This window comes from Leucoraja erinacea, chromosome 2, assembly GCF_028641065.1.
Source record: "Leucoraja erinacea ecotype New England chromosome 2, Leri_hhj_1, whole genome shotgun sequence".
NCBI classification, from domain to species: domain Eukaryota; kingdom Metazoa; phylum Chordata; class Chondrichthyes; order Rajiformes; family Rajidae; genus Leucoraja; species Leucoraja erinaceus.
In genome coordinates this window covers 98190942-98203118 of record NC_073378.1, presented here as the reverse complement: position 1 = coordinate 98203118, position 12177 = coordinate 98190942, and the positions used below count along the sequence as shown (strand labels likewise).

General features: G+C 41.0%; 1 protein-coding gene across 1 annotated transcript in view; it reads right to left on the bottom strand.

Annotated features, from left to right (window-relative positions):
• Positions 1–2048: 2048 nt before the first annotated feature.
• agmo (alkylglycerol monooxygenase) overlaps positions 2049–12177 on the bottom strand; it is a 280222-nt gene continuing 270093 nt past the window's right edge. Inside the window, exon 13 of the mRNA XM_055661881.1 lies at positions 2049–2570. Within this exon, the coding sequence (XP_055517856.1) occupies positions 2514–2570 (57 nt within the window). The 3' untranslated portion in view covers positions 2049–2513. The remainder of the gene's footprint in view (positions 2571–12177) is intronic.

Sequence of the window (12177 nt, the reverse complement as noted above, 5' to 3'; positions counted from 1 at the left end):
TTTCTATAAAATCCCCCCTCAATCTTCTAATGACACAATGCACTCTGTAACGCGTCAGGTGACCAATTCTGTCAGCATGTTAGATGACGTCAATGCCTTGCTGATATCTATATATACGTCTACAGCTCTGCCCTCGTCAACCTTTTAGGTCACATCTTCAAAAAACTCAATCAGATCTGTGAGACATAATCTCCCATGTACAAAGTCATGCTGACTACATATTCCTTGTACAGTTCCCATACCAGACTGTGATGAAGCCCGTCAGCAGACTCTCGATGGTGCGACTGTAGAGGTTTGTGAGGATGCTGGCGTTCATGCCAAACTTCCTCAGTCTTCTCAGGAAAAAGAGCCGCTGGCGAGCTTTCTTAGTTACTGTGTCCGTGTGCAGTGTGCAAGAGAGAAGTGCTCACCGAGCAATTTGAAGCTGCTGACCCTTTCAACCTTAGCATCACCGATGTGGATGAGGAGGTGTCCACTCCCCTGCTGTCTCCTGAAGTCCACGATCATCTCTTTAGTTTTGCTGACATTAAGAGAGAGGTTATTTTCCTGGCACCAGCTGTTTAGTGCCTTTACCTCCTCTCTATAGGCCATCTCATTATTGTCTGTGATGAGGCCCAGGACGGTCGTGTCGTCAGCAAACCTTAAGATGATGTTGGAGCTGTGCTTAGCAGTACAGTCATGCGGGAACAGGAGAGGACTGAGCACACAGCCCTGCGGTGCGCCTGTGTTGAGGATCAGTGAGGAAGAGAATATTCCCTGTTCCCTCAGAATACTCTCTAGTACCTTTTCGACCACACGTTAGGCTCACTGGCCAGTGATTCCCAGGCTTTTCCCTGCAGTCCTTGTTGAATTGAGACACACATTTACCACCTTGCGTTCTGGCACTTCACCTGTTTTACCACTCTAGCTTCCCACAGTGTCCTTGGATGTCCCTGGTCAGGCCCGTGAGATTTTACTTCATTCATCCGCGTCACGACCTTCAGCACCGCCTTGACTGTAATATCGACTGCCCCAAGTAACCCAGTCCTCATGTCTTACTCCACAGTAAAAATAGAGGAAAAATACTTATTGAGAACCATTCCCATCATCTGTGGGTCTACACACAATTCGCGCCTGATTCTTGTGGGATCCCATTCTCGGATCGCCCTTTTTCCCTTTCTGATCTTATAATATCTCTTGGGTTTATCTTTAATATTATCTGCCAGAGCTGGCTCCTGTCCCCTTTTTGCCCTCCTGATTTCCTTTTTTAGCTTGCCCTTCAGTTCCTGAAACTCCTCCAGAGGTACACTTGATCCCAGCTGCTTATACCTACTTCTTACTCTCAATTTATCTCTTCATCCAAGCTTCTTTAAATACTCTGGGAATTAGGAAGTTCTGACAAACTAAAAGCAGGATTGCAGCAAAATTATTTTTACTCCATTCCCTTTTAACCAAGTTGGCCGATGCTGCAGGCCAGGATAGCTGGGGACAAAGCTCAGCAATTACTACTGATTGCAGAATTGATGAGGGATATCGAGCCAACAAGCAAATTAAATGGAGCAACTGATCTTGAAGTATGTGTAGATTTTGAGAAGGCAGAGAATATGTCCCTGAGGTTCTGGAAGGTGCACTTTCACTGCATCTGGCTGCTCAGACCCTCCTCCAGTTTCATGTTGCCTAAGCTATGGAGATCTTGATGCCTGACATTCAAAAATAGTCAGAGTGCTGCAGAGCTTCATGAAATACTTCATTAAATGATCTGCATTAAATTGATGTTGAGATGTTAAAGTTCAATTTTTGAAGAAGTAATATACAAATTCTAAATCTGATTTTCTTCACGTTTTAATAGATGCATGCACAAATAGAGGTGGACAAAATAAATCTCTCTTATCAGTTTGTTTTTAAACAGGAACAAAGGTATGAACAGTATTTTAGTACCAATGTACCTTGCCTAATGACAATGGCTGACTGGTATTAAAATGTTGTTCACAGCACATTGGTACAGAACAGAACTGTTCTAGGAAGCACGGTGAAGAAGCTAAAGAAGCAGTTCTGAGAATCTGCTGCAATTGTTCAGATTCAGATTCAATTTTAATTGTCATTGTCAGTGTACAGTACAGAGACAACGAAATGCATTATTGCAACATATTGCAACAGAGACAACATATAAATGCATGTTGTTCTGCACTGTTCATTCTGCTGAGCAAAACAAAAACCCATATGTGCAGGAGCTCTTTACACAAATTTGGCAAGTATCAGTACAATTGCATTTAAACACACTGAACATTTTAATCAATATACGTAGTACAATGTTAAAATCTTTCATCTTCTACTGCAAAGTATTAGCAATTATTCTTAATTTCTGCTCAAATTATTTTCTATCACAGAACATTTGTAGTTAAAGAATCCATATTGCATTGAACGTTGGCTTATTGTGCAGTGATATGAAGTATATGCTGAAGTTGACTGCATTTCAACGGTGAAGTGTGGCTAGTGACCATCCTCACTGTATATCGCACATCCATTGGTAGCCGTTAAAATTTAATTACACATCGTAATCCCCAAAATACTGCACATCCAAAAAATGTAACCTAGGGAGAAAGGAAATGTAATAATAAGTTCTACATTTAAGGCATCTGATTTAAAAACAATTAAGATTTTAGCAATGTTAGCAATGGTTAGGCTGGTATAATTGCTTTACTCAGCAAATGTTTGATATCATTTACTGTTGGCAACATCAGTAGAAAGGAATAAATGAACATGTCTCCCTTTCCATAATATATTTACAAGTGAATATAGGAACAATAGGAAATAGGAAGTGTGCCATTCAGCCCCTCCTGCCTGCCCTGCCACTGAATAAGATAACACCAAGTAATCCCATATCCTTCATTGACTTACTATTGAAAGATCGAATGGTCAGTGACAGAACCTCTCCAACTCTTAGATTCACCACAAGCTGGGTGAAGAAATGTTTTGTTTGTAATTTTGACATTTGATCCCAGATATCCCAGCCAGGAAAAACATCATTGCATGTAAAATTGTTAGAGCTGGACAGGGTACACATGAGAAAGATGCTTCAGCTGGTCAAAATATATTGGACTAAGGTCACTGTCTCATAACAGGGGGTAGCCTTGAAGGGTGAAATAAGTTTCTTTACTCAGAAAGTGGTGAATCTTTTAAATTCTCCATCTGATATAACTGTGGAGGCCCATAGATTTGTTTCATTCAAAACCAAAATTAGAGGGATCAAGAAATACGAGGCGAGGGCAGGAGAATGGTGCAGAAGGTAAAAGATCTAGGTGATGGAGTAGACTTGGGTTCAAGTATCTCTTTTCTGCTCCTATTTCTTTACATGTTACCAACTATGCCCATGTAGTATTATACAGTGTAATATTTTGTACAATCCTTTTAAATTCAAGACCAGATAACCCCATCCTTTAAAATACTCATATCATACTCAAATCAGTTTGGCGCACCTTTGATGCAGCCCCCTTCTCGTGAAAGTTTATCATTCCTTAGGGTGGCAGTCTAGACCTTTACACATTATCCCAGATGAGATCTCATCAGGGTACTTTATAATTGGAGTAAAATGTCTCTACTCTTACACTAGTTTCTGCAATATTGACCAATATATCAATTTGCCTTGAAATTTGCTTGCGTCATCTTCCAGTGATTTGTTTTCTAGGCATTGCAGCGCCTTCTCAACATAAACATCTTTCAATTTCTCATCATTTAAAAAATACTTTTTTATTATTGAACCAAAGCGCATGCCTTTACATTCTTCCAGATTATATACCATCTCCCATGCACGTTTATTTATATAAATTGCCATTATTCCACTTAAGCCTTTCTGTATCTTTCCTCACTGCAACTCAACTTTGTTTCACCAGCAAATGTATGTATGATACACCTCACCATTCATTCAAATTATTCATTTATATTTAATATCCATTGAATCATTATGAACAGTTGGCATTCCAGCATTGTTCCTTGACACGCCACTCGTCACAATCTTCAAAATGAAAATAACCTGTTAATTCCTATAAAAGTACTCAAGCCGCTACCAAGCACTCCAATTTTGATCATCAATCTCTTGTAGGCCCCTTATTGATCATTTTGTGGAAACCCAAACACACATCAATTGGTTCACCATTATCTGTAATTTGGAAATTTAACAGGTTTCATAAGTTCATGTTGTTCGCCCATGAAGGTACTGCCATATACTTTTTCTCTTAACTCTACCTCATTCAGTTATCCCATTGTTGCACTTTAATACTTTTTTCCCTTGCACCACTTCCTATTGCACTACACTCTTTGCACAATTATGCTGTTTTGCATTATTTGTTGTATTTACTGTTGTAAATATCATTACCAGTTGTATAGTTTATTCAATAGACTTATGGCAAACAAGGAATTTCATTGCATCCTGGTTTATATGACATTAAATTATTCTGAATCTCTACCTGAATTATGTTACAATAACATGCCTGGCACATGTACAGTGGGGGGAGTGAATAGCATTTACCAGCAAACCAGTAACCTGCAACTCCACTGATGTCCCTACATTTTCCTGGATTCTCTGCAGCCCCAAACTATCAACTCTATCTTTGATTGTTGTCATCTTAAAATTCTGAGGGGGATTTGCCAGTCATCACTAAAGATGGTGCAATTAACTGTGACTTTCTGATGCAGCTAAACAGCAGAGATAGACAAGGTCCATATGAGCAATGGCTACTGGACCTATGAACAGTCCTGGGGCAGGAAACACATGTGGGGGCCAGAATTACATCACTTCAAGTTATGCTAAATTTGTACCTTGGTTAGCATTCCATTTCATGGTACATATGATGAGAGATTTTCCCCTCTAACTTGGGAATAATGGGATGGAAATGTGGTTAACATTAAATTCAACTTTTACTTGTTATAAAAGTATTGAAAAATATTAATTCAATGGCTGAAGCTTGAATCATTCAAAACCTGGAAATTATATGATCTGGTTTGGAATTAAACTGTAAATATAGAGCTCATGTTTTATAACACGTGCATGGAAACAATAGACACGAGGAACTGCAGATCCCGGTTTACAAAAAGAGGACACAAAGTGCTGGAGTAACTCAGCAGGTCAGGTGGTAGCATTTCAAGAGAACATGCAGAGGCAATGTTCTTTTCAGTCCTGATCCAAAAACGCACCAATGTGTTTGCTCCAGAGATGTTGGCTGACCTGCTGAGTTACTCCAGTCCTTTATTGTAAACAAGCTAGATCTTAATTCTGAAGGGCATTACCAAAACCTTCTCTTCCAGTGATAACATCCTCGGAAAACCACTGACTGGAAACTTGGCCCATAAATTCATAAGTTATTGGCCCATCAACTCTACTCTTGCATTCAATCATGGCTGATCTATTTTTCCCTCTCAACACCATTCTCCTGCCTTCTCCCCAGAACCCGACACACACAAAAATACGGAAAAAAATAATGCCAAGAAATAAAAATAAGACCAACAAAATAAATGTGTGCTTCAAGAGTATGTCAGAGGCTGCGTAGTTTGCAGTGTGATTCATTTCCCAACATCAGAAATGCCTTTTTCCCATCTACAATATTCAAGAGGTTCAACACCATCCAGTACAAAGCAGCCCACTTTATTGGAGTTTCCTAAACATTTCCAACAAATGGATCAACACTGCCTGCTCAAGGATCACCATGATGGATAAATGTACACTAGATCTCTCCACAATGTCCAAAGAATTAAATACATCATTAAGTGGGTTAATAAGGTGACTTCAACATATTGCCTTGCACTCTACCCACTCATTCCCCATCTCTCACCATTTTAGCACCTTCCAGGAAGCTTTAAAGCCCATAATTTAACATGACAGGCTGCTAAGAGTCACAGTATTATTAGTGAACATAGTTTTGGAGAGGGATGGGAAGAGGAGGATATAGGGGCCACGGAACTCTGAATACATTGATAGAATGGAATACAATAAATTTGATAGCAAAAAACAGTATTATTATTTTGCTATTGCCCAGCACTTGCATAATATTTCCTGGTGACTCTTCTTTTATCCCTTCATTAATATACTCAGATATCAGAAATATTTTGTTCAGAACCATCACTGTTAACTGATCCCTGTCTATAGTCTGAGTCTATGTGGATCCAAGGGAAACTGCAAGTCCTCATTCACTGCAAGGCGGGCACTACATACCTTGTCTACTCTTTGGTTAGCATTCTGCTATTTCTGTACGTGAGATTAGTTTACATTCTTCATCATCGGCAGTATTGTATCAATTTAGCAGACTACACACCAAGCCAAATGCAGAGCTCTCTTTTGCTGTCTATCAGAGAGTGTTGGACTCTGTGCACTTTGCTGTTTTCTGGAACTGATTTATTCCATGCAAAGGACGTAAATGTTACATGGTGAGAAATGCTTTGAATAGATGATTTTCCTGTGTCTGACACAAAGCATTTTCCAGTTAGGTCACAGGTGCAACTACTTTGGAGGTGGGAGCAAAGGAGGGTGTTTGGAATGATCGGAAATATATTCATCAAATTTATTTTGTAAGGTTGACAAAACCAGCTTATCCCATTCTTCTGCAAGAAAATCCTGAAAATGTGCCGTTCAAGTCTTTAGAGGAATGATTCTAACCTTGCACATCCCCTGGCAATTAACTGGCAGCACGGCAGTGCAGCGGTAGAGTGGCTGCATAACAGCGCCAGAGACCTGGGCTCGATCCTGACTACAGGTGCTGTCTGTACAGAATTTATACTTTCTCCCCATGACCTGTGTGAGTTTTCTCCGGGAGCTCCGGTTTCCTCCCACACTCTGAAGATGTACATAATTGTCTTGGTAAAGTTGTCCCTCGTGTGTCTAGGATAGTGTTATTGTGTGGGGATTGCTGGTCGGTGCAGACTCGGTGGGCCGAAGGGCCTGTTTCCACACTGTATCTCTAAACTAAATTAAACTAGACTAATGCTCCACTTTCTTTATTTTGCTTTACTGAGAAGGATGAAATATGCTAATATGAAACCCTGATGTACTTGGGACTTTATGCTTGCAATTTAATTTGTTTGACTGAACAGGGATGCAGATGAGGTGGAGAATGGAAGCAAAACAAGAGCAGATGCGATTTTGCTTTTTTGATATTTCTTTGGACTTTCAATGTGGGTCCAACAAGGAAAGGAAAGGTCCTGTGAGCTCCACAAAGTATATTAATAAATCTTCTTTCCCACACCCATCATACACTCATAAGGCTCAGCCACCATTCCTGTTTCTCACTTGCATTAACCTTGTGCTGGTTACTTTTGCAGCCTAGATGCAGGATCTCAATCTGAAACATTAGCCATCTATTCCTTCCCCACCCCCACCCCCCCACCCCCCACCATGGTCACTGATTGACCTGCTGCATTACTCCAACAGGTATTTTTTTGCTCCAGATTCCAGCATCTGTGATCTCTTGTGCTTTCCTGCTACCTCCTGCTGGCTTCACCCCAGTAACTGAGAGAGAGCACGCAAATCCAGCCTGACAGTTAAACCTTCCTGCTTTCCTTGTATACGTCGAGAGGAATGGCACTCACGATTTAACAAAACCATCAAATACCCTATTCAAGTTACAAATGGAGCCGAGCATGATTACACTTTTGAAGATGGTTCATGAAATAAGAACATGAAATATGACATATAATGACAGAAGAAAGGTTTCAGGGAGATGTTATCCAAGGTTTCGTAGACAGGTAACACTTTGGGCTAGAAATTCTATTGTGCAGCCAAATAGTATTAATGTCCTCAGTGAGTGGTGATACTGTGGTCTGATAACACAAAGGTAGGACTGTAACAATGGTTAATGTTTGCTTCCGTGTAACTTAAGGAGGATCTGGCTGACTTGGCCCAGGGCCATGGAGTCTGGCATTGGGAAACACTGGTAGGAATGTTGCATTAAGATTACTTATCCCATGTCTGTCTGACATTCTCTTCCTGTACAGAGTCTCTGTGTTGGGATCCCAATGACGGGGCAGCAAACAACGTGGCCTGCCGTGTAATGTTGTAAGCTGAGATAATAAGCTGGATATGTTGGCCTGGGGAACGATGCTGATCACTTATCTTTCCACTGCATCAGGAGGAGTTTGCAGGGACAACGTTGGCAGTATTTTCTACAGTGCCTTCAGATGCCTGCATGGAGCTAATCCAATTATAGCAACATGTAGGGCAGGGATCACAGCCACCCAGTCGACTGCAAGGTCTTTCAGATCATTAAATGCCCTTTCCTGATCTATGACATGGAAACATAGACAAATAGGTGCAGGAGTAAGCTATTCGGCCCTTCGAGCTAACACTGCCATTCATTATGATCAAGGCTGATCATCCAAAATCAGTACCCCATTCCTTTGATGCCTTTAGCCCAAAGAGCTAAATCTTACTCCCTCTTGAAAACATCCAGTGAATTGGCCTCTACTGCCTTCTGTGGCAGAGAATTCCACAGATTCACAACTCTCTGGGTGATAAGGCCCACCCCTTATTCTTAAACTGTGACCCCTGTTTCTGGACTCCCCCAACATCGGGAACATTTATCCTGCATCTAGCCTGTGCAATGCTTTGAAATTTTTATTTTTCTATGAGATCTCCTCTCATTCTTCTAAATTCCAGTGAATACAAGACCAGTCGACCCATTCTTTCATCATATGTCAGTCCCACCATCCTGGGAATTAACCTAGTAAACCTACACTGCACTCCCTCAAGAGCAGTAATAATGTCCTTCCTCAAATTAGGAGATCAAGATTGCACACAATACTCCATCTGCTGTCTCAACAGGGCCTTGTACAACTGCAGAACGACCAACTTGCTCCTAAACGAAAATCTTCTCGCAATGAAGACCAACATGCCATTAGCTTTCTTCACCACAGGTAAACCCCTAAATGTCATAAAGAAAATTCTAAGACAAAGACGCTATTCTCATTAAATGTGCAATGCCAATGGCAAACTCTCCTCAGATGCTAGAAAGATAAACTTTGCTTTTCATGATTACAATGCATTTTATATGCTATCAGGTCACAACAACATGAAATGCACAATTCTCACAAAAATTTACCTCTATTTCCATAAAACAATATGTCACCTTACTAGATTCTCCAAGGAAAATGTGCCATGGCTCTTAACTTAATTCCAACTTATGACCTTCAATTGACAATTAAAATATTTAATCAAGAAAAGGGATCTGAATTATATGAATGTTGTCCTTTTCTGATTATAACTCCTTCATGATGCACTAATAAAGATATTTCCAGATATTACTCTGAGTGAAGTGCATAATAGATAACCAAATATGGTGCTTCAAGTTGAACTCCCTTTGAAAGTTTGATGTGAAACATTAACCATTTCTCTCTCCACGACCGCTGCATGACCTGCTGCTTATCTTCAGCATTTTCAATTTTTTAAATGCATTGGGGATTAGAAACTTAAAGATCGCACAAATGGTATAGCCTTCTCTGGTTTTGATATTAGTCATCATCAGATTAGTTAGGACACAAAATCCTGGAGTAAATCAGCAGACAAGCAGCATCTCTGGAGGAAGGATCCTGACCCAAAACATTGCCTAGTCATGTGGTCCAGGAATGCTGCCTGACCTGATGAGTGACTCTAGTACTTTGTGTTCTATGTAAGATTCACGCATCTATAACTCTTAGTGACTCCATTAGTTTTGTTTAGAGACATAGTGTGGAAACAGGCCATTCGGCCCAATGAGTCCGTGCCGACCAGCGATCACACATACACAAGTTCCACCCTGCAGACTGGAGACAATTTACAGAAGCCAAATAGCATACAAACCTACATTTCTTTGGAATGTGGGGGGAAACCGGAGCACCTGGAGAAAATTAATGCGGCCACAGGGAAAACTTACAAACTCCGTACAGACAGCACCTGTAGTCAGGATCGACCCCAGGTCTCTGGCGCTGTAAGTCAGTAACTCATGGCCATCAGAAACCCATTTGGTATACTGCATCATTGCAGTGCCAGCACCCTCTCTGTCTTAATATGCATAATAGCCGCAAATAGGGTTTTGAGACTTTCCTTCCCTATACCAGATACTGAGCCGGAAACAGAAAATGCTGGAAACACACAGCAGGTCAGGCAGCATCCATGGATTGAGAAACAGTTACTGTTTTTAGGTTTGGGAAGCATTAACTATTTCTGCTTCTGAAGTACTGTAGCTGTTGACGTGCTGAGTGCTTCCAGCATTTTCTGTTTTTGTCTCAGATTTCTGGCATCAGCAGTTTTAATAAAGCTGGACATTTACCCAGTGCTGGACACCGGTTATACACTCAAGGGGTGGACTGCAATATTTGTATCTAGGTTTGCCAGCTCTGGTTGGATGTATTTCTGCAGATTTCAATCTATGATCTTTTGCTTCATGCTTCCACTAACACATCACCTCATGTAACCACATTCCCAAATCAATTTTACATTCCATTATCTGGTTGGCAGATTCCCAATTTCAAGCAAACAGTCCTTTTTTCCCCCCACTATTTTCCATGTTTCATTTCACAACTAATATGCTACGGTTTTCTTTTTTTTTTAAAAGAACATCAATCATTTTTTTTGGGTAAGTTTCCTGACAGTTGCTTTCCAAAACTGCAGGCAGTAGGGTGCTGGAGATTGGTCTTCAGTTCGTGGACAGACCAGGGCATTCCTGGAGGCTTGGCAAGCTCTTTCACACCCCAAAGTACAGTGTACACATTCCTTCAATCTGAGAGCACCAGAAATATTACCAAGTTTAGGAGTCAGCAAAATGACTTGCTGGCTTTCCTAACACTGAAACGTTTCCAAGCGTTAAAATATCTCAGATGTTCCATTAGACTTCATGTGAACTTTTTAAACCTGGCTTCAAACTGCAAAAGGTGGGGTGAGGGTTATAAAAGGGAGCTGCAATGCTGCAACTGGTTGAATAAGAATTTGTCTCCAGGATCATTGGTTAGTTTTAAAGCAAACGTTGTTTGTGTCCAGGCAATTCAATGATACTCTATTATTACATGCTCATAGGCACGGTGAAAATGCTTCGTATTGCACGCAACCCGGTAAAATCATACACCAGACCCCACCAGTACACAAGAGTCGCCATGTTTCTGGCGTCGACAAAGTTACAAAAGTTTGCCGAACAGTTCGATCTTCTGCCTGTCACCACATGTGGCAGTAGGTGGCCTCCCGCTGAGTCCTCCACCAATCTCGGGAGCCCCCTTTGTTCTCAACACCCCCCCCTGCCAGATCCCCCTTCATTCTCGACGCCCCCGCCCGCCTGGTCCCCCTTCATTCTCGACAGTCCTCTGTCAGATCCCCCCTACATTTAAGCATATTCAGGATATACAAGAAACACCATAACATCTTATAAAGTGATTATATTGATTGCAATATTTAATTAAACAATGAATCATCATATTGCCATTAATCATCATATTGCTGTGGTTGATAAAACAATGCTTAATCCCTCTTGAGAGGCATTCTTGTGAAGTCAATGAAAGCTTCTTTATCCTGCAGGGAGTCTTCTCATTGTTTATCAAAAATAGGACAATCTGCATGTTTTGACTTTAAGTTTTAAGTAATTAACTTCATCCTACGCGGTGAGCTATGCCAAACCAGGCCCAGTGTTTTCCAATTTATTGGGCTGAAGGGAAGAAAGCAGCATTTCCTCTGGAAGTCGCAGCTGCTTCTCTGAGAGAGCGCAGATGCCCAAAGGTTTCTGCCTTTTGACTACCTGTTCTGGCTGCAGGCTCCTCGGGGGATGCAAAAGAAAGGGAACGAGCAGGCACCCAACTGTTTCAATAAGGCGGCAGCAATGCTACAAGGATCACAGTTAAAACACTTTGATCCTGAAGTTCAATCAGAAATTACTTAATGCTTTCTGCCTTTGTCTTTACATTCCAGTATGCATAGACACATCAACACTTGGGCAGCCATGATTTAGAGTAGGCTGCTAACAGCTCATAAAGAGACGTTATCATCTTTGTCACACCTAGGAAAAATGTCCAAATTACAGGCACTGTTAAGAAATAACAGTGCTTGCTGGGTGGGGGAGGAGTGCTGTTGAAAGAAAAACTTATTGGCCTGGATTTTGCAGGGAATCATCAGCTTTTCCCATATAATTGCAAACATTTCCTAAGTAGCCACGAGCAACTTTGGGATTTCCATGTGAATACAAAATCCCTATAGGT